At 36.1% G+C, this 21,043-nt stretch overlaps 3 protein-coding genes and 1 pseudogene across 3 annotated transcripts; 2 read left to right on the top strand and 2 right to left on the bottom strand.

The window, feature by feature from the left end:
• The first annotated feature begins 1,374 nt into the window (after nt 1–1,374).
• Nucleotides 1,375–5,828, top strand: LOC121791921 (annotated as a pseudogene).
• Nucleotides 5,829–7,715: 1,887 nt separating this feature from the next.
• On the bottom strand, nt 7,716–9,629 carry LOC121791920. The gene is made up of 2 exons (XM_042189733.1): nt 9,193–9,629; nt 7,716–9,114 (listed from the first exon to the last, which is right to left on the bottom strand). The coding sequence occupies exons 1-2, from the start codon at nt 9,277–9,279 to the stop codon at nt 7,894–7,896; spliced, it is 1,308 nt and encodes a 435-aa protein (XP_042045667.1). The 5' UTR covers nt 9,280–9,629; the 3' UTR covers nt 7,716–7,893.
• A 3,372-nt stretch (nt 9,630–13,001) lies between these two features.
• Nucleotides 13,002–13,745, bottom strand: LOC121791922 (putative germin-like protein 2-1). The gene is made up of 2 exons (XM_042189734.1): nt 13,634–13,745; nt 13,002–13,537 (listed from the first exon to the last, which is right to left on the bottom strand). The coding sequence occupies exons 1-2, from the start codon at nt 13,743–13,745 to the stop codon at nt 13,002–13,004; spliced, it is 648 nt and encodes a 215-aa protein (XP_042045668.1).
• A 3,962-nt stretch (nt 13,746–17,707) lies between these two features.
• Nucleotides 17,708–18,130, top strand: LOC121791923 (O-acetylstemmadenine oxidase-like). The gene has a single exon (XM_042189735.1). It carries the CDS (start codon nt 17,708–17,710, stop codon nt 18,128–18,130), a length of 423 nt encoding a protein of 140 aa, XP_042045669.1.
• The last annotated feature ends 2,913 nt before the right edge of the window (nt 18,131–21,043 follow it).

Here is a 21,043-nt window from a genome sequence, read left to right on the forward strand (position 1 = left end):
TGGAGGTACTCGTAAAAAAGGTCTGCCGTGGTGCCGTATGCCAACTGACGAATAGCAGTCGTGCACTTTTGCAATGGTGTAAGGCCGGGTTGCCGATGCCGTCCTCCGAAACGTGAAGTATTCATCACGTGAAGACAATGTCCGAACAATGCTGAGAAAAAGGTACCGCGACATTCTAACCGGCGGAGGAAACAGTCGGGCCCCATCGTGGTTGATCGGCAAAATAGTCTTCAACCAGACGTCTGTGAGCTTCCGGGTGGTCGCGTCGGACATACGTTCTATGTCGAATAGGCTTATGGACTTGCTCAGCCGCCGCTGCCGCCGCCTCCTCCTCGCGCTACATTGCCGCATAGCATGCCGCCATGGCCTCTTCAACGGCTGCATCTAATGCTTCTGACGTCGAACTACCGGACTCAGACGAAGTAGAACTATTGGTGTCGCCGCCGAGATTCATTTTGGTTGGATGTTGAGAGAGAATATGTTAAGAGATAGTCGATATGTTCGTATGTACAAATGCATGAGAAACGAGATTTAAATAGAAAATAAAAAACGCGTGTCATCGTCCGCGACCATCGTCCGCGTAGCCCACAGTGGGGCGGACGATGGCGCGGCCGATGGCCTATCGTCCGCGCTATACTTCGCGCCCTTAGTATAGGGCGCGACTATCGTCTGCGGCCTATGTCACGCACCCGCAATGGGGCGGACGATGCGAGCCATCGGGCGTGCCATCGTCCGCCCCATTGCGGATGGCTTAAGAGCTCTTATCTTCATGCAATATAGCTACCAAACGCCACTAAAGCCATAAAAGATAAAAAAAATACGCGACTCAATGCTAAAATGTGATTAATTGTACAAATAATTTATTGTATTTTTGTTTAAGTGTTATTTTTTTTACAATCGGACTTTTGTTTAACAAGAATTATTATTTTCACTACAGCTTGAAATATCCGCATATCTAGTTATTTAAGAGGTTTTAACGTACGCTACAATGTCAGCTACATGCGTATATTTGGATTGCAAAACATCTTAATATTATTGTTCATTCAATTTTCCACCTAAAATTTCTTACTTTTGGCAGTTAGATCGTCGTCACCTATAATTAAAACAACTACAGCACAACTTATACTACAATAAATTAAGAAGATTACTTTATTACTTGATTTTCTTTTTGATGACAGTGGAATATGAATTTATAACCACAAACATCAATTTTTTTTAAAAATTAAATGGGCCCTTTTTGGGCCTATGCAACAGCTGAATTGCGATGCATATGATGCCCCTAAAAATAAAAAAATAAAAAATAAAAAAATCCTTTTTTTACTTTAATATTATTGCTTGAAAAACCCTAAAATAAGTAAAACTTCTCAACTGAAATCTCTACTGTATTCGCACTGTGATTCATCTGATTTTGATCCAGCAATTTCTAAACCAGTAATTAAGGTTTAGGATATTGCCAGAAATGCCTCCGGAAGCAGCTAAATCAAAGGAAGCCCCAGCTGAGAGGCCGATTCTTGGACGTTTTTCTTCTCACCTGAAGATTGGAATCGTATGTTTTCCAATTTAAACCTGGTTTAAGTTGTTGGTTAATTTTTCAATGACGAAGCTTTTAGTCGTATTAAGATTGGAGTGATAGCTCAATACTTATCATGCAGTTTATGCTAATTGAATTGTTTGCTCATGCGAACCTTTTTTACGGAAGGATTTCTTGCTGAACTTTTTCGGTACGGCTAGCTTCGCATTACCGGGAAAAACCTTAAATTTTAGTACTAATGATTGGTGAATGGGTGCTGAATATGTGATAAAGAAATAAGTTGTTTAGCTCGATTCATATCTAGTGTAGAAACATTTGTGGTATGTGCATAAGTTAGTTTTTTCGCTTTGAAAGTGTAATGCATTTTGAGATTTATCGACTGCAATGTCTTTTCAGGTTGGGTTGCCAAATGTAGGGAAATCGACCCTATTCAATACCCTGACTAAGCTGTCTATACCGGCTGAAAACTTTCCTTTCTGTACCATTGAGCCCAATGAGGCTCGAGTGAATATTCCTGATGAGAGATTTGACTGGCTATGCCAACTCTTCAAGCCGAAGAGCGAGGTTCTATCAGCATTATGGTTTTCTGTTACTGTTTAGCTGGGATTATGCAGCTCCATGATTCATTAATGTTAGCTTTAATCTATGTGATGCAGGTATCAGCTTTCCTAGAAATTCATGTTATCGCTGGACTTGTTCGTGGTGCTCATGAAGGACAAGGACTGGGGAACAACTTCTTATCGCATATCCGTGCTGTTGATGGAATTTTTCATGTATTACGTAAGCCGATATCTTTGGATCTTTCCTTTGTCAAATAGCTTTTGAATGTGATGCGAGACTGATAGTATTCGTTTTACACTTTGAGAAGAATGTGTAGTTTATATCAGTATATTTTACATGTCCTATGGTGCCTTCTTTTCTTATAGATTTTCCCTTCACATGCAAGGGTATGGAGGTGATTCTTAATTTTGGTATTTTTATGTTAATTTTTTTTTATATGAGGAGCTTGAGCTCTCCATTAATATTTAGTTAGTTTTAAGTCTCTGTATTTATGATTCCCATTGGTCTAATCATGGCACTTAAAGCATCTTACTTGTATCATGAAAAAGGAAAGTCTCCTTTTCTTCCAATAACTTTTTACTGGTATTATTTGAATGTACTGTCTACTGGTATTATTTGAATGTACTTTCTTAATGGAGCATTGTGCTTTAGGTGCATTCGAGGATCCTGATATTATCCATGTTGATGACTTAGTGGATCCTGTAAGGGATCTAGAGACAATATCTGCCGAATCACGTCTGAAGGTAGGCTTGGTTTATTTCTTTGTCTTTTGGCCAAGAGACCTAGACAGCTATTATCCACTCCTTATTGGCTAGTGAATTATGTTGAAGCTTGATCTTGTAGTTGCTTTAGGGTCTTTAGACTCTTTAGAAGTTGTCATTTATTTCTTAATGAGTTTTACTGGTTTTGAAAATGAAGTTTTGTGTGATGCTAGGATATTGAATTCATGGAGAGGCGAATTGATGATCTTGAGAAGAGCATGAAGAGGAGCAATGACAAGCAGCTGAAAATTGAGCATGAGTTGTGCCTGCGGGTTTGTACTAATAATTGTAAATAAAAGTGAATAGTCACACAACAATGATGGTTTGCTAGCTAAAAGTGAAAACAAAAACTATTCTTCATGGCGTTCACACACAGCTAACCAAAATAGTGATTGTATTTATAACCATTTAAGAGCAAAGTGATTATCCTTTATGCCCAGCTAACCGAAATAGTGATTGAGCAATATAATCATTATTGTATGACTATTGGTTCAATTTAGTAGTATCACCATCAGTAAGGGTGTTGTACTAAATCTTGAATTTTTGGATCCACAAGATCAAGGCAAGTTTGGATGAGGGAAGGATGTCTGCCTGGTGGACTGGAAAGCTGTTGAAGTTGAGATACTGAATACTTTTCAGTTGCTCACTGCAAAGCCTGTTGTTTACTTGGTGAGTAAATAATACTACTCCCTTCGTCCCTGAAAATTTGTCACTTATTTCCATTTTAGTCCGTCCCTAAAAATATGTCACCTTTCACTTTTACCATTTTTGGTAGTTGACCCCACATTCCACTAACTCATTCTTACTCACATTTTAATATAAAACTAATATATAAAAGTAGGACCCACATGGCTCTAACTTTTCAACCCAATTTCTATTACATTTATTAAAACCCGTGCTTATTAGGGACGGAGGGAGTAATATATATCGTAGAAGGTGTTTGCGTTTTTTAATTTTAGTTACCATTATCTCTCATGTCGAATGCATAATTAATTTCAGTTTATTTGTTTGAGTGCCATATTATTTCCCCCGAGACTGTTCGATTGGTTACTTGATTACTTTTGCTTGCAGTTACTGAGTAAGCTACCAACAATTTTCATGCTTGTAATTGTTAGTACTTTCTTCAATAGGTGAACATGAGTGAAAAAGAATATCAAAGGAAAAAGAAAAAGTTTCTCCCAAAGATTCATGCTTGGTATGTTTCATCCACGAACAATTCCCTAATCCTTTGTTGGCTTCGATATAGACGGACAAATACATTTCTTTTCTCTGCTTACATATGCTCTTCCCCTGTCGCACTTTGCTCTTTTTCTGCACGTTACTCTTTTTCTGTTGTTTGATGAGTTCCATATTATCATGTATGGTGCAAGAGCATGGTGGTGAAACCATGATCCCTTTCAGTTGTGCTCTTGAGAGGAATCTTGCTGATATATCCCCTGATGAAGCTGCTAAATATTGTGAGGAGAACAAGGTTCAAAGGTAGAACAATGATTTTTCGTCTCAAATATATTGGAGAATTCAACCCCATTAAAATTCAGATCCCTCTAACCCCAAATTTTTTTCTTATGTCATAAATAATTTCCTTAAGGGATGGATCATTTCCTTCGTTATTAGTTATCAACTAATAACTATCCATAATTTAAGATGACCATCTTTATATGGACGATTCTTTTGAATGCAAATAACCGTCATTGCATTTATGGCCATCTGTGCATGTTAAGGGATGTAATATGCGCTGACAGTTGCCACCGAATGTGGCAGTAGTAATGATTTAGCATTCAACTGTTAGAATACCTAAGAAATTCTTTGTTCAGGGAGTGATGTTTAAGTTTGAATAATCCATAATTAACTGCCTGACTGGATACTGGATGTTGTTTTTAGTATTTAATTGGGTTGTATGGTGAAGCTTGATAAGGCTGAATTTGAAATTGTTTTCTTATGTTACAGTGCTCTTCCAAAGATCATAAAGACTGGATTCGCAGCCATTAATCTTATTTACTTTTTCACTGCCGGACCAGATGAGGTATTTTATTTTTTTTAAAATTGTCAACGTACTTTATTTTCCGCCTCCATAAAGTTACTAGAAAGTAACATTGTTCTTATAAAGGCTGTTTTTCTATTAGCTTTATTTAGTGTATGTTGTGACTTTGGAGTTAATTACAAAAGCATATCCTTCTCTCAAATTTTGAAGTAAAGTAAAAAATACTCTAGTTAACCTATCATAATTACTCCAATAGAAGTTGAAGTTTGTGCTAGCTAGCCATATTTGCCTCCGTGATGCACTTAGAAGCTCTTCAGATTATGTATTCCGTTTATCGTTCTTTAGCTCTGACAATATTTACAATGTGTCCAACTGCTCTCTTGCAGGTAAAGTGCTGGAAAATTCGTCATCAGACTAAAGCTCCTCAAGCTGCAGGAGCAATTCATACTGATTTTGAACGAGGTTTCATATGTGCTGAGGTAGTTTTCCCTCTTTTTTTACTTTTTGTTTGGCTCTATTGTTGGTGATAGTTATCAGATACTTACTATTAAGGAGTGTCTGTAATGTTCATGAAAGAAAATATTGCTGAATCCTGTCTTGTGTTTTAGGTTATGAAATTTGAAGATCTTAAGGAACTTGGAAGTGAATCGGCAGTAAAGGTAGAATAATTAATTATGTGGTCTATGGTCACTCCTTTTGGTGCCATTATTCTAGAAATTTATGCTACTTATCTCTTGTGCAGGCTTCTGGGAAGTACAGGCAGGCAGGAAAGACGTATGTTGTCCAGGACGGGGACATTATTTTTTTCAAGTTCAATGTCTCCGGTGGTGGGAAGAAGTGAGGTTTTCCATCCCTTTTTTCATTACCAATTCTAGAGTTTGAAAAATGAGTACTACTATAATTGTCAAGTTATAATCTGCTTTGGGTGGTTCATGAGCATTGTACAAATTTCGTGATCTTGATTAGAAGTTCGGAATATCACTCTGTTGTACTAGTTTTGCTTCTCGATCCCCAATTGACATCTTTTGTGATTGCCTATATATTTCCTGTCATAAATGGTTGGATAATTGAAATCCGATGTGTAATACTAGCAACTTTCGAGGTTGGTGTCAATCTTTAGAGTCTGGTTTGTGGGCTATTGCAATTTACACATTGTAGCGTTGAGAATTAGTAGTCAAACACAAACATCAAATTGCTCCTTACTACTAAGTTGTTTCGAATGAGTAGCCGAGCAAATGAAGACATCATTGGAGCACACCATCATGCTGCTGTGGTTCAGCTCAGTAGAAAAATTAGGGGTGTGTCGATACGAGGTATCGTATCGAAAACGTTGTATCGTATATCGTATCGAAAATATCGATATGAAGAATTTCATATCAATATCGTATCGAAAGTTTCGATATATCGAATTTCGATATATTGAACTTTCGATATGGATAATATCAATATCGTTATCGTATTGATATTTCGATATATCGAAAATTATAATTTCAAATATGTTTTGATATATGCGATATATTCGAATATTCGATATAAAATAATATATCGAAAATATTGATATATATCGTATATTCGATATAAAACGATATATCGCGATATAAGGAAATTCATATTGTTATCGTATCGAAAACTTACGATACGGTATCGTTTCGTATCGAAAATTACGATATATCGAAAATCCGATAATTTTTCGATATTTTTCAATACGATACGAGCGATATATCATTTTTTTTATGTTTTTCCTCAGCCATAAGAAAAATAACATGATGTTAAGATGCAACATTGATCAAATCCATTTGTTCTAACAGTTAATGCACCTAACTTCCTATCTCTAATTGAATTGGCTAACTATCGAAGTTTGTGGTCGACTTCACTTCTCCACTCGCTTTCTTTTTAGCATAAACCAATATCAAGATTATGTTTTTTTTGCTTTACATGAATCTCATCTTATCCTAATCCTATCTGCTGTTGTCTTAGATCATGTCCAATATTCAAGTTTGTTTGGTTTTTCTTTCCATTCGTTCTTAAATCATTCATTTTTTCAGTCTAGTTTTGTAATTGTGTACTAAGATTTATTATACCCATAAGGTCATACGTGTCACATACACACGTCCAAATAAGTAACAGTAATAATTGTAATTTATGTTCCCAATTTTGTATACTAGTATCTTTTTGTTAAGTAAATTAAATCACAAGAGGTGATTCTTTAATTGTCAATTTTTAATTATTAGAAAGTCTAATTCCCGAGTTATGACTCAATTACTCAACCACTTCATTGACTCTGACTCAATCGCTTTAAAAAAAGATAACCAAAATCGGTGTTCACCAAGTCAGTATATTTTTGCAATTTAAAATCCCACACTATCATTACGAAAAATAATCAAATTCATCTTCGAATTTTTGCAATTATGATAAATAAAAGGGATATTCGCATCTAATATCATGCAAACTTTCAAAAAGTTAGAGTTTTTTCCACAAACTTTAAAATTGACAAATAATATCATGAACTTTACCCCGAGTTTATTTTTTCACACGAATGAAAAAATTCATGTTATTTTAATAGATTGAAGAACAATTTTGGAGGGTGTGCTTCAAGAAAAACTATCTTCAAAGATTGAAAAACTTGAAACTCTCAAAATTGTTGTCAAGAAATTACGAAAAAAATCCATATCATAATATTATTTTTGGGAATTTTTTCATTCGTGAGAAAAAACAAACTTGGGGTAAAGTTTGAAATATTATTTGCCAATTTTAAAGTTCGTGGGAAAAACCAAACTTTTTTAAAGTTTCATGAAATTAGATGCCAATATCCCTAAATAAAAATAGTTAACATTCATTTTTCTTGAGCAGTAATATATCATTATAAACAAGGAGGCCAAAATAACATGGCACCATATTCTGAATGGTTAAGCAGTGAGTTTCATGACACAGTCAAACACTCTTAATGAAAACCTAATTACATCCATCCATCCATCCATGGCTTCTCTCAGTGAACCATGCCAGACGAAGAAAAAAAAGAAGAAAATAAGCATAGACTAACAACCAAGATTCTCTTGTTTTCACTCTAACATACGAGTATCAGCTTCAACAACGAGTTTGCAAGATTCATCATCAACACTTTCTACTGCCTCAACTTCTGCAGCAGATTTATCTTCTACAATAGAATCATTCACATTACTCGTATCAGTCATCTTAATCCTTTCATCTCCACTTTGTGAACTCTCTTCCTCTCTAGTTTGTTGTACAGTTTCAAATACACCACCAACGTCACCTTCGACACCTTCCCCAACCTCAGGCTCAGACCTATCTTGTTCATCATTCTCCCCCGTTGAGTGCGTATTGCTCTCTCCCTCATTTCCAGACTCATTCTCAACAACCTCCTCATCTACTCGGCCTCCTAGCCTTTCTAGCAACAGCAACCTCCTCCTCATATCCCCCAACTCCCCCTCCATCAAGAACAACCTCTCCTTGAGATTCAAGTTCTCTTCCTCCAGTTGTGCAATGTGAGTATCCTGATCATCAACCCGATTTTCCAACATATTGTGATACTCCATCCCACCAGCATTGCCACTATTCGGATTGTAGATCATCTCAAACCTACTCAAATCATGATCCAATCTCCTCTCAACCTCGACATGCTCCTCCACATCGCTCTCACTTGAGTCCCCCTCATCTTCCTCCCCATCTTCATGCCCGAGCGATCTCAGCCTGATCAACCCCTTCATCGAGCCATAACCATCCACCCCCCACTCTTCCTTAGCCATGTTCCCCAAAACCTCAGTGGAAGGGGACAAGATTGGGGTCGGCAACACAGAGGGGGTCACCGGAAATGGAGAAACCACCGGAGCTATCCCCCCACTTTTCTTCGCTCTAATCAGAAAGGAAGTGGTATTCCTAGGTGCATATGGGGCAGACCTCTCACCATTACCACCTACATTCATATTTATATTCATGTTCTTGTTAAACTTCTTTTTAGGGAAAGTTTTTCTTGCCCTCAATCGATTCTGATGCTGCAGCTCATTCAATGTTGGAGGGTTGTAGTTCCTAAAATTCAAATTCGCACCACCGCCACTAATACCAGCGGAGCCAACTACTTGCTGCTGACGCTGCTCCATCCTCGGTTTGTTTACCCTTTTGCCCTTCCAATTGTTCCTGGGACCTAACGAATTATTGAAGGCCACACGCGCAGGTTTCATGGCGTCGGAGCTCAAATTAGGGTTTAGAAACTGCTGCTGCGGTCCCCACATTCCGTAGCTCCGATTCATCGGAGCCATCAGAGGCTGAAAATTAACAGAATAAGCTCGTTTTGAAACTACTGGAAAAAATGCCAAGGGTTTATTCTGGTTGAATTTGTTTACCTGCGGATTCATTTGACTTGAATTCATCAGACTCGGATTCATATTCATCAGCTGCTGCTGGTTCATCATTGATCCTTGGTCGTTCATTTCAGTCGAGATCGATTCAACTTTTCTCACAAAATTACTGGTAAAATTGAGAAGAGATAATGAAAAATCTAATCAGAATCTACAATCTCGATCGAATTAATAGATCTGTTACAGAAGTCGTGCAATCCCCACAAAAAAAGAGCTAAGAAGAAAAAAATGGAAAATTGGAAACCCTAGAACAGAGGAATAACAACAGCTTGAAGATTTTTCAGAGATTTTTGTGTCTGTGCGAATTGAGATTCAATAACAAATTTCGTAGACACGATTGTTCGATTAAACGTATTCCACACACATCAATCTCGAACGATTATCTGTTATCTCCCTATAAATTTCAACCCTCACGTTTTTTAATTTTGGGAATTTTGTGCACAAAACTAAATGCCTGCAGGTATATATATAGAGGTTTGGGAATTCAACCAACGGCTAAAGATCTATCTGGTTGAATTTATCCAACGGCTTTAATTTAGCTGGAGGATAATGTGTCGGTTTAGTATCCCTAGGATGTCAGTGTAGCCCGCAACTCGTGGGCTAACCCGAATAGCCCGCCAAATTTATAGGGTTAGAGCTGAATATTTCCAGCCCGATAAAATCAAAATCCGATGGGATGACCTGAAAACCCGATAAAATTTCTATTATTCTATTTTTTTACTCATAATTCGACACTTCTGAAAAAATATTTAAATTTCTAAAACATGCATTAAAAAATTTCAAATATTATTATTTGATCATGTTTATGATTGAGTTTAAGCATATATCTCAAATTTAGCATAATTAATTATTTTACATTTTATGAATATAACTAATTTTCATCATTATTTATTGAATTGATCGCATGATAATCTTATCGGTAGCAACTCGATTAATCCGATGGGCTAGCCCGAAACCCGAGCTTTTAAGGGTTAGGGTTAAACATTTTTAATCCGAAAGAAATCACAACCCGATTAGCCTGCACCCGATTGACCCGCAACCCGAGTAGGGTTGGCCCGAAACCCGACGGGCCGACCCGATTGACATCCCTACCATCTCAAATTCAAAATTAATTAATCAATTAAATAAATTTTTTGTTTTAGAAAAATAAGTACGTACTATAATATTCAAACATGCGTAATCATTCTACTATTTCAATCAACGGAGTAACAAATAAGCACGTATTACGTATACTAGTGAATAAGCTTTATAAGGTCTTCCCAAATATTGAACCAAAGATTATGCAACAGTATAATATATGCAAGAAAATAAAATTCATCACAATTAATTCTTTAGATATCCTAAACAATGTTATGAAGGCAAAGCCACATCTTTTATTCAAATCCAATTCCGCAAACATTATACTTTTACCAAAAGGAAATTCATAAGGGCCTACATACGTTGATGATGAATAACCCCTTTGTTTAGGTTTAAATAATCCTATTTTATATTTTCATATGTATGTGGGCATTAAGATATAAGGCACACAAGCAAGAAAATGTCACCTAATACTGTTGGAATCAAATTAATGATTCACATAAGTCACACATGTCGAATACGATTGATAAATATAAAGCGGAAGCGTAAATGGATTCAGATTCATGATGTTGTTGATGATTCTGAAGTATGGAAATTAGTCTTCCAAGTGACAACGCTCTCTCACAGATTCTCTGTAATATGTGAAGTCTTGATATTATACGTCTGATCAATAGGAATGAGAATCTATTAATCTATTTATAGGTTGCACTTGGGGACCATAACCATGTATTTAGAGAATAATTCCCTAACTTTATTATAACTTTAATTTCACTCATAACAAAATTAAAGTTATCCAAAGTAGTACCGCACAATAGTCCTCATACTTTCTAGATAATCGTTTGACCCTATAAATTATACTCCCTCCGTCCGCCATTAGGAGTCCCATTTATGGGCGGCACGGGTTTTAAGAAATGGTAAGAAAAGTGGGTGGAAAAAAGTTAGTGGAATAGGGGTCCCACTTGAATATATTAGTTTTAAATGAAATGTGAGTGAAATGAGTTAGTGAAAGGTGGGGACTCTATTACCATTTATGGTAAAAGTGAACCGGGACTCCTATTCGCGGACGGACTAAAATAGAAAAACGGGACTCCTATTCACGGACAGAGGGAGTATAACCTTAGTAGATCACGTAATCGAGTCAATCCATAAATAGCCATAAATATTATACAATCTTTAGACTATTATGTTGGACCATATTAAAATGTTCCAACAATCTCCCACTTGGGCGAACATAAAAGTCACCAAATGATTGTACATTACTAAAGTTGCGTGCTTACTATTTATATTAATCATCTTTACCGATCCGGTCTACTAAACATGTTAATATAGAACCAAAGAAGTTTAAGTCGCCACACCTATACATGACTAAACTCATCAGTGATCACAAATATTAGCACATCTAGCAACACAAATGATAGTGTTCGATTTCGACTTAGCTTGTGTGGTACGCAGATCAAACAGGTCTAGAGGATTCACTTGACCGCTAAGCCTAGGAACTTTGTAACTATCTGACTGTGTCGTTGGGAGACTCTCAATCGCTATCAAAACCTTAACCCATTTACTATTGGGTAGTATAGGGAGTAAGGATCGATCCCACAGAGACAGACGTGGTAAGCAAGTGTTCAGAGGACTTGGAAGGTTTCGGCTGCTGCCACATAACTCATGGGTTAAGACTTGTTTAACTACTAGACTTGGGAAAAATTAAAGGTGACTATTCTAAGGAGTATTATTTATATTATTTATTCTCACATTGTTGATAGTTCCGTTATTGAAAAGTTGGAAGCGCCTTATCATTAGTGAAAATACCTTGTTCTTCTATTTAATATTGCAAGATTAAAATATGATTTCGTTGTCTAACTATACCTCTTTTATTCCTCAGGTTGTTAGACAATCAACCTCACAAGAAATAGATCGATTATATATTACAACGGGAAATTTAAAATCTAATGAACTACAACAGACTATTATAGATTTACACAAGATCTTCACAAATATAGTCAAGTAAACCGTAAAACAATCAAGCCATGCATGCAACATTATATTTCAAGGTATTCACTTTATTGTATGAGTAAGAAGAATTGGTTCCTGAGAAAATTTGCATCTTATAATTTGTAACAATGATGATTGTATTTGTGAATCTATGGTTAATGTTGTATACAGAAGTTTATGGTAAATTGTACTCCGTGTATTGTGATAACACATTTATTTTTACTAAATAAATTCAACCATGACTTGCAAATTGCATTCCCCTATCATTGGTTCAACCGATATGTCGACAATTTTTCTCTTTCGCCCTAAATGTTGAATCCTAGTATTAGTTTATTGTTATTATAAGTGTGAAATAGTTTTATAAAAGTCAATTTGAATGGTGGTAATAATTAAAAACATGCACAAAATGTCATAAGTTGATTGTGTTCAAATCGATGTGTATTACTAAACTCTAATAGTAATACTCCATATTAGTATAAAATTATTTGACATCTCAATTTCACAATTGAGAGTTGAGACTCGATTGCAAATATTTAGGATTTTATAAGCATGAATTAATTAACTATTTCCCATATAATATATGAATAGTATTCCATGCCTAATCTTTCGATTCATACAACCATTTTAATATTTTGATTATGACAAGTTTGGGCGTTTGAAGAAATCAATTAAACATTACAAACAGAAAAAGGGGGTAAAAGCACAAATAATACACTAGAGACCATAATCTAAAACTTGGATTGTATTAAATCAATGGTATTAGTATCTGTTTGGAAGGACTTTGCAAGAAGATCATTGGCAATGTCCGGCTTGGACCCGAAAACAGCATTTGCAATGGTAATAACGCCCGGATTTTGACTGCTTAGGGCAACAATGGCTACGGCATTAACATTTCCGGTGTTCCTCTGGTAATGCACCAGATTTATCGGAAACACAAAAACATCACCCTTTTGAAGTACTTTTGTGATGAGTCGGTTATCAGGGTTGGAGGTCACGAACCCCACCTCTAAGGTTCCCTCGAGCACTGTCAATATCTCAGTTGCTCGAGGGTGAGTGTGGGGAGGGTTAACTCCCCATGGGGCGAAGTCTATGCGCGCCATGGAAATCCCAAGTGTGTTGAGCCCTGGAATCTGAGCCACATTGGCCGGAGTCACCTTTGATCCTATAGGATTCGTGGCGTTCCCGGGAACGTTGAGCCCACTCATGTAGAAGTCATCCGCTACTACGAGCTTCGGATCTTTACATGCGAAACCATTAACCAGCACTGCACAAATACGAGATCGAAACACACAATCAATATATAACATAGTACTACTAAAAATCTTAATTTAACGACGATAATTTTATTATATTGTCGTACCGGGGCCAGTTAGATCAGCAACGCAGAAATCTTGAAGAGGGCTTGAATCAGATGCTATGGCACATGAAAATGTTGCAATGAGCAATCCAAGAACAATAAAATGGGAGGCCATATTTATTCTTTACTTTTTTCTTACAAAAGTTGATAAAAGTATTGCCTTTTTTGAGGTGGGAAATATGGTGATGGAGACAAGCTTTTATAGGAGAGTATTCTTAAGATATGATGAGATCATACTCAAATCAGAAAGCCTGCAAACATAGAAAAAATCAAGGAACAATACAATATTGATGCAAAGCTTCGACAATTAAGACCTCATTGACATCGTCAAACAAAATTAATTGCATTTAAAATAATCTAGCCCATTTTTTATTGCCTCGCTCTTATTGTATATGCCAAAAAGATTTATATCATTTTAGCATTTAATTTATTTTCGTTTCAGTCGATTAGGATACATAGTACTCATAAGTTTTTGTCCATGTATTGCATAATTTTCATTTTATCTTTTTTGATTCCTGTATAACATAACAGAGCCACATAAAAATTACTCAGAAACATGGAGTACTTTAATTGTTTTAATGCTTCATGTTCCAAAATATCAAGCTTAGGCTTGATAATATGGATTATCAGTTAATTTTTCTTCTGAAAACAAATTCTCATAGATAGCGCCTGCATTAATCTAATATTAATATATTTTACTTTTCAACACGCTTGATTGTCGAAATGGAAGACGGCAAAAACCAGCAATTATCACAATGTTCAGCTCTATGAATCTTGTTTTCTGAGTGGTATCGTTTCAATAAAAATATCAAAATTTAAAGAAATTCGAAAACGACAAAAAAAAGAAGAAAATCGTTATCCAATTTACTGCTCTTGCAGAGTACTAATATTATTATTGATAGTCCTAGCTATGGTTACATATTAGTTACCAATCAGCTACTTGATTTAAATTGATAATACCATGTTATATATTGTATCGTATTTGATAAATAAAAATACTAGGTTGGGGTACAATACGAAATAAAGTAAAGAGTAACAAAATATACTCCGATCCAGAGGCGGACCTACTAAGGGACTTGGGGGTCCCATGGAACCCCAACAATTTCACTATTTATACTACATATAGTCACTTAACTAAAATTCACTCATTAGCTCAAGTGGCAAATCACCAGGCTTAGCAGTTTCATACCTGAGTTTGATTCCCTTTGAGCACTTTTATATTTTTTATTTGTTTTGTTGCTATTTTTTGTATTGCTTTTTATATTTCTTACAGCTATTAGGCACAAAAAAGTTTATGTTCTGTACTAGTCCTTTATGACTAACTTATTTAAAAATTATTCATAATTAATAATAATAATAATAATAATAATAATTGCATAAATTTTCTAGTTTCCATATCATTAATTATTTTTATCTCATTATTCACCTTTTTCGCATCTTTATAATGTCGAAGCTTTTGGCAACACCGACATTTTAAAAAATATCTTAGTGTTGGACCCCCCAACGTCAAAATCCTGCGTCCGCCACTGCTCCGATCTATACTATTTATTCCCTTACAAAGTATGAAGAAATAGATTAATTATAGTATTATCATATTTGGACTTAAATCAATATATAGATCGATCTACCAATTTACAAAATAGCTAATCATACAAGATATATCTGAATTAAATATGACAGATAGCGTTGATTGGTAGCTTGCAAGGACTGCACATGTTTGGTTTGTATGTTATGCAGGATTTCTCACCAGTCACATTGGTTTCGGGTTTTATTGACATCCCTAGTATTATGACTACGAATGGTTCATTCCGAGATGGTTTGATCATCCCCTGCCTCCAATTCAACCTCGTCGCTTTTGGAGCAGTGCTCGGCGTCTCGCTCGGCTGCCACTTCCTTCATACTTGGCCTCTTTCGAGAATTCACTTTGATACATCGTTTGGCAACTGCAAGAACTTGGTCTCCTTGGCCGCCTTCAGCCACGACAGCCTCCAGTATCTCAGATAGTAGGCCCTGCTTCACCGCTGAACGGAAGTGGTTCGCCAGTCCTATGTCGGCCCTCGCAGAAGAAACCACCTTCCGTCCTGTTAGGATTTCGGCTACCACAACCCCAAACGTCGGTGAATAAGGACGCAAGGAGGGAGCGTCGGTGAATTAATCTTAAGACGCTTTTTAAAAAGCGTCCCTATTAATCTTGAGATGTTTTTGAAAAAGCGTCCCTATATGCAACTTAGAGGCACCATTGAAAAGCGTCTCGAAGTGCAATTTAGAGACAGTCTCTATGTTGCATTTAGCGACACAATTAAAAAGTGTCCCAAAGTACAACTCTGAGACACAATAAAAAAAACGTCTCTAGAGACGCTATTATAAAATGTCTTAATTTTCAAACATTGCATATCATATTAAAGCACATGTAAATTCCAACGAGGTTACTATAACACCATTTGACTAAAATAGAGTCTCGAACTTCTTGAAACCAAAGCTGATACATAGATTATTGTTCTTACAATAGTGTTGATGTAAGAAAAATTTACAGTTCAAATCATTTTCAAGTTACTTGAAACTGTTGCAGGGGATGTGGGTTCCTGTTGGGAAACTTTCTCTGTACACAGCCTTCGGTGGAGTTTGTCCTCAGCTGTAAGGATATCAATTTTATCCCATTTTTCTTTCTCACAACAATGCCATTTTATTCTTCTAATGTCTCAATACTTCCTATCATCCTTCCGGTCATCAAAATCTTCTACTTTTCTACAACCTCTGTTCAACAAAAAACAAAATGTCATAAATGTATTATATAATGTGCAATTATTCCTTATGTATAACATATTGCTTACCCATGAACTCGTTCCTCAAATTTTGGCTATTTTTTAAAAATTTCCAATGCAGATGATTGCGTCCCTAATTTTGGGTCCTTATAGGATATATTTGTTGTAGTGTTTTTATTTTGTTCATAAATATGCATAAATTTAAAGATCGTGTCACGGTGAACACGATCAGAGCCCTACGGCCTCAGATATTAATCACTCTACCACTAGATCAATTATACGCACACAAAATCCACAATTAGAGTTCGAGCTTTTATTTTATTTTATTTTTTGCGGGGACTAATTTTGAAATTTTATTGATGAAGAACAAAGAACTACAAATTAAAATGTTTGCTACATGGATAGCACATATATATCTATCATGAAGCAATTAAAGACTTCGGTTATAAGATGAAAGGATAATAAATAAAAAAATGTTACATATTGAGATGAGCAATAACTATCCAATTTTTTAAGCGTTTGGTGCAATTGATCACTAATATATGACAACTGCAGTTTCTTGTTAATGTACTCAACAGACGTGCTATACGTTCAAATATTTATGTTTCTGTAGAATCTTATGGTAAATTAAAAATTGTGAAAAATTTAGGACTCAAAATATTTCACATTGTTCGTTTCTTAACAATAGAACAATGGCCTCTCATATGCTGCAGCATCTCATGTTGTATCTATCCATTTTAATTGGATTTTGCTTGGCACATCAAGAAGAATTTGTTAAATGCATGTCCAAACAATCTTCATCGTTGCATACTAATACCTCCAAATATGTATATTCGCTTCATTCTCAATCGTATTTCAATCTCTTGCAACCTTTGAAACACAACGCAAGATGGAAAAATTCAGTTCATCAAAGGCCCAAATTCATTGTTACTCCAACCAACCACCACCAAATCAAAGCCGCCATAATATGCGCACGGGCCCACACCTTGCAAATAAGGGTACTAAGCGGGGGCCACGACTTTGAGGGTCTATCCTACAGGTCAGTGGCGGATCTAGGGGGGGCAGGAGGGGGCGGTCGCCCCCTCCGTGCGACTATTTTTCCCTTATCGGGATGTAAATTTACCATGTCCGCCCCCTCCGTTTGCCTCCGGCGTCGCCCCGAACAATAAAAAAAACAGCCATGTCCGCACTAAACCAAGCTAATACTATATATTCCGCCCCCTCCATTTCCGGATCCTGGATCCGCCACTGCTACAGGTCAAGGCACCGGTTCGTGCTCATTGACCTAGTCAACCTCCGTTCCATCACCATTAACATGGATGACGAGACGGCTTGGGTCCAGGCCAGGGCCACACTTGGCAAATTGTACTGCAACATCGCCAAGAAGAGCCACACACATGCCTTCCCTGCTGGGGTGTGCCCTAGCGTGGGCGCAGGGGGCCACATCAGCGGTGGTGGCATGGGCACGTTAGTTCGTAAATACGGCCTAGCAGCCGACAACATCCTTGACGCAAAAATCATGAATGCGAAAGGCGAGATCCTCGACAGGGAATTAATGGGTGAGGATCTATTCTGGGCAATCCGAGGAGGGGGTGGGGCCAGCTTCGGCATCATACTTGCGTGGCGGGTCCAGCTCATCCGAGTCCCTTCGTTGACCACGGTTTTCACCATCCACAAAGACCTAGATGACACGGGGATCGAGGTCGTCGACAAGTGGCAGAAAATAGCAAACAAGTGAAATCAACAATATTCCTAATGATCTATTCATCCGATTCTCCTATCAAACAACGTTGAAAAGAACACCCAAAACAAGCCAAAATTCGAACGCGTCGCCTTCAATTCCCTCTTCCTCGGAAACGCAAAAGATTTATTAGCATTGATGAACACAAATTTCCCAGAATTAGGATTACAAGAGGCGGATTGCGAGGAGATGAGCTAGATCAACTCAACTCTCTACTTCTCTTCATACACAAAATTCTTCTGAATAGGACAATGAAGTATAAGGTCAACAGGGAAATCAGACTTCGCCACGATGCCTTTACCGAAATCCGCGTACCACGGGATCAACTAGCGGCTGGTGAAGGAGAACTCGGTGTATGTGATCATGGATCCTTATGGCGGGAAAATGGATGAAATTGAGGAAAATGAGACTCCTTTTCCTCATAGGAAAGGGAATTTGTTCAACATAGTGAATTTGAATATATGGGATGAGGGCGAAAAGGGGAAGAAACATTTGAAGTGGAGTAGGGAGATGTATGATTTCATGGAGCCTCTTCGCCGCGAAGGGCTTACTTGAATTATAGGGATCTTGATTTAGGGTTTCAGAAAAAGGGCGAACGGAGCTATTGGTTGGGGGGAGAAGTATTTTAATGGGAATTTTGAGAGATTTGCCAAGGTCAAGAAGATGGTTGATCAAGATCATTTCTTTGGAGATATGCAAAGCATTCCTCCAATTTCTTGATCTAGTGAAAGAAATAAAAAAAAAGGTAGTGGTCCTATTTTAATATTGAAATAATCAAAGAGTTTGATTAAGGGTGCAACCGACATTATCAGATTTATGAATTAAAAGTGGGTGATGTTTTGTTATAGACATTTCCAGAGCTCAATTGCCAAAAAATTCAAATGTATTTTGGATTTTGTTTTATATTTTTGGTGTATTTATTCCCACCGCCCAACTATATAAAGATGAGGTCGAATTTTAGATAGTTCATAGCTTTAGCCAAACTTTGAATTATCCACTTTATATCATATTTCATCAATTTTTTAATGTGTCCGTTCAAAGACGAATTCATTCAAGAAGGATCGAGGATTCTGCAAAGACAAAAAATAACAAAAACCAAAAATTCTACCTCGGGAATTTATCTAGTTTGTTTTCATGTTTTTTATTTTAAGTTATTCATTTCTTTTTGTTATGAAAACTTTCATTTGTTTATGTACTAGCTAGGTCAAAATGTGTTTTTTCCAATAACCTCACGAGTATTGTAGATAATTATAATTTGTTTTATTAATTAATTAACCCTATCTATGTACGTCACAAATACAATATATAAGTAATATGCTCAATCATATTGTTCAGCCCGTAAGCATTTGGCTTTAATTTTGAAATGCTGGCAAATCTGTAAATGGGCTTAATTATTGCAACCCATCTCATCAAAATTGTTCTACATTTAAACATGTAATTAAATCGGTTTTAAAGATAGTACTATTATCTCTTGACCTATTCATTCAAAAAAAACACAAGGGTTTCTCTTATTTCATGTGGATGGGAAAAAATGTAGCCCCTCAAACCCCACCCACCTTAACCCACAACCTACAAAAGAACTAAAATAAAATAAAACATACTAGTAATAAAAAATCATTAGGTAGAATCACCCCTTTCAAATACTCTTATCAATTATTTGAAAATCATATACTCCCCTCTACTTTGAAATATCAATGAACTTGTGGAAATAGGTTTGTACAGCTTTGGGTATTTTAGGATAAGTAATACTAGTAGCTGGTTGAAATCTAGCTAATTCATTCTTGACTATTTATTCTTGCCTAATTGTGATCGTTGGCTTGAAAAAAAATTAATTAGGCATGCAAGCATTTTGAACCCTTGATGGGATGGAATTGAATAACCTTATCTTGATGGGATGTTTCCACACTGACAAGAAATTTGATTTGAAAGTTGAACCCACTTTACATTACTATCAACTCAAATCAAATTAAATGAATCTTGCAAAAGAAATCAAATCTCAATGTATTTTCTTTTCAATTAACTCATTCAGATCATCATTCAAGAATCTCAATCTAATCTTATCAGTTACCACTACTCGTCTACTCCTATCAATTAAGGTCTATTTATATGGAGTAATAGGTTTTAATTTTTGGTAATCTCACAACTATATAAGACTTCTGGTAATGGTTAGACTTTAAATATAACAAAATTTTACGGGCGTGTTTCAAGGGTAATGAAAGGTTACAATAAAAAAAATAAAAGAAAATTTTCGTGTCAATAATTAAATATACTTTTGGTCAATTGCATATCATTTCAAATTTAAATTCAAAATCAAGGTTTCTAATTATTTGATTGGGAGATGGTAAGTTTTAAAATTGAACTCTAGGACTTGATGTTTATGATCTAAAATATACAGTATAACTTGGATATTTTATTGGAGAGAAAGGCAAGAAAAAACGTTCTTCTTCTTCTTCTTCATATATGTGATACGTACAATATTATGCAAGTGAGATTCAGTTGACAATTTCACTATGATATAATAGTAATACTTATAGTCATTATTGCTTAATAACAACCCCAAATGGCGGTTAATTGTATAAAATAATAAATTCATTATCATGCTACGCCGACTGGTAGTAAAAATAATTTAAATAGACGAAAAGATAATTGTTGCTAATAATTTAGGTGTCTAATCTGTTGATGTTTGAAAAGATGTTTTAGGAGCACGAGTTCAAGTGCGAGAGGGACACTCTGTTGGGGTGGGTCATCAGTTCGATTATTTTTTTTTGTTTTTAAATTAATTATAATTTTTGTATTTTAAATTAAATTTATGAGATTAGAGATTAGGTATGTAGGTCCCAAATTTAACTTTCATGTACATTTGGCTTGTAGCTCAGATTGGACGTGCAAATCTTAAGGAGTTTCCTAAAT

Source organism: Salvia splendens, unplaced genomic scaffold (genome assembly GCF_004379255.2).
Source record: "Salvia splendens isolate huo1 unplaced genomic scaffold, SspV2 ctg968, whole genome shotgun sequence".
NCBI classification, from domain to species: domain Eukaryota; kingdom Viridiplantae; phylum Streptophyta; class Magnoliopsida; order Lamiales; family Lamiaceae; genus Salvia; species Salvia splendens.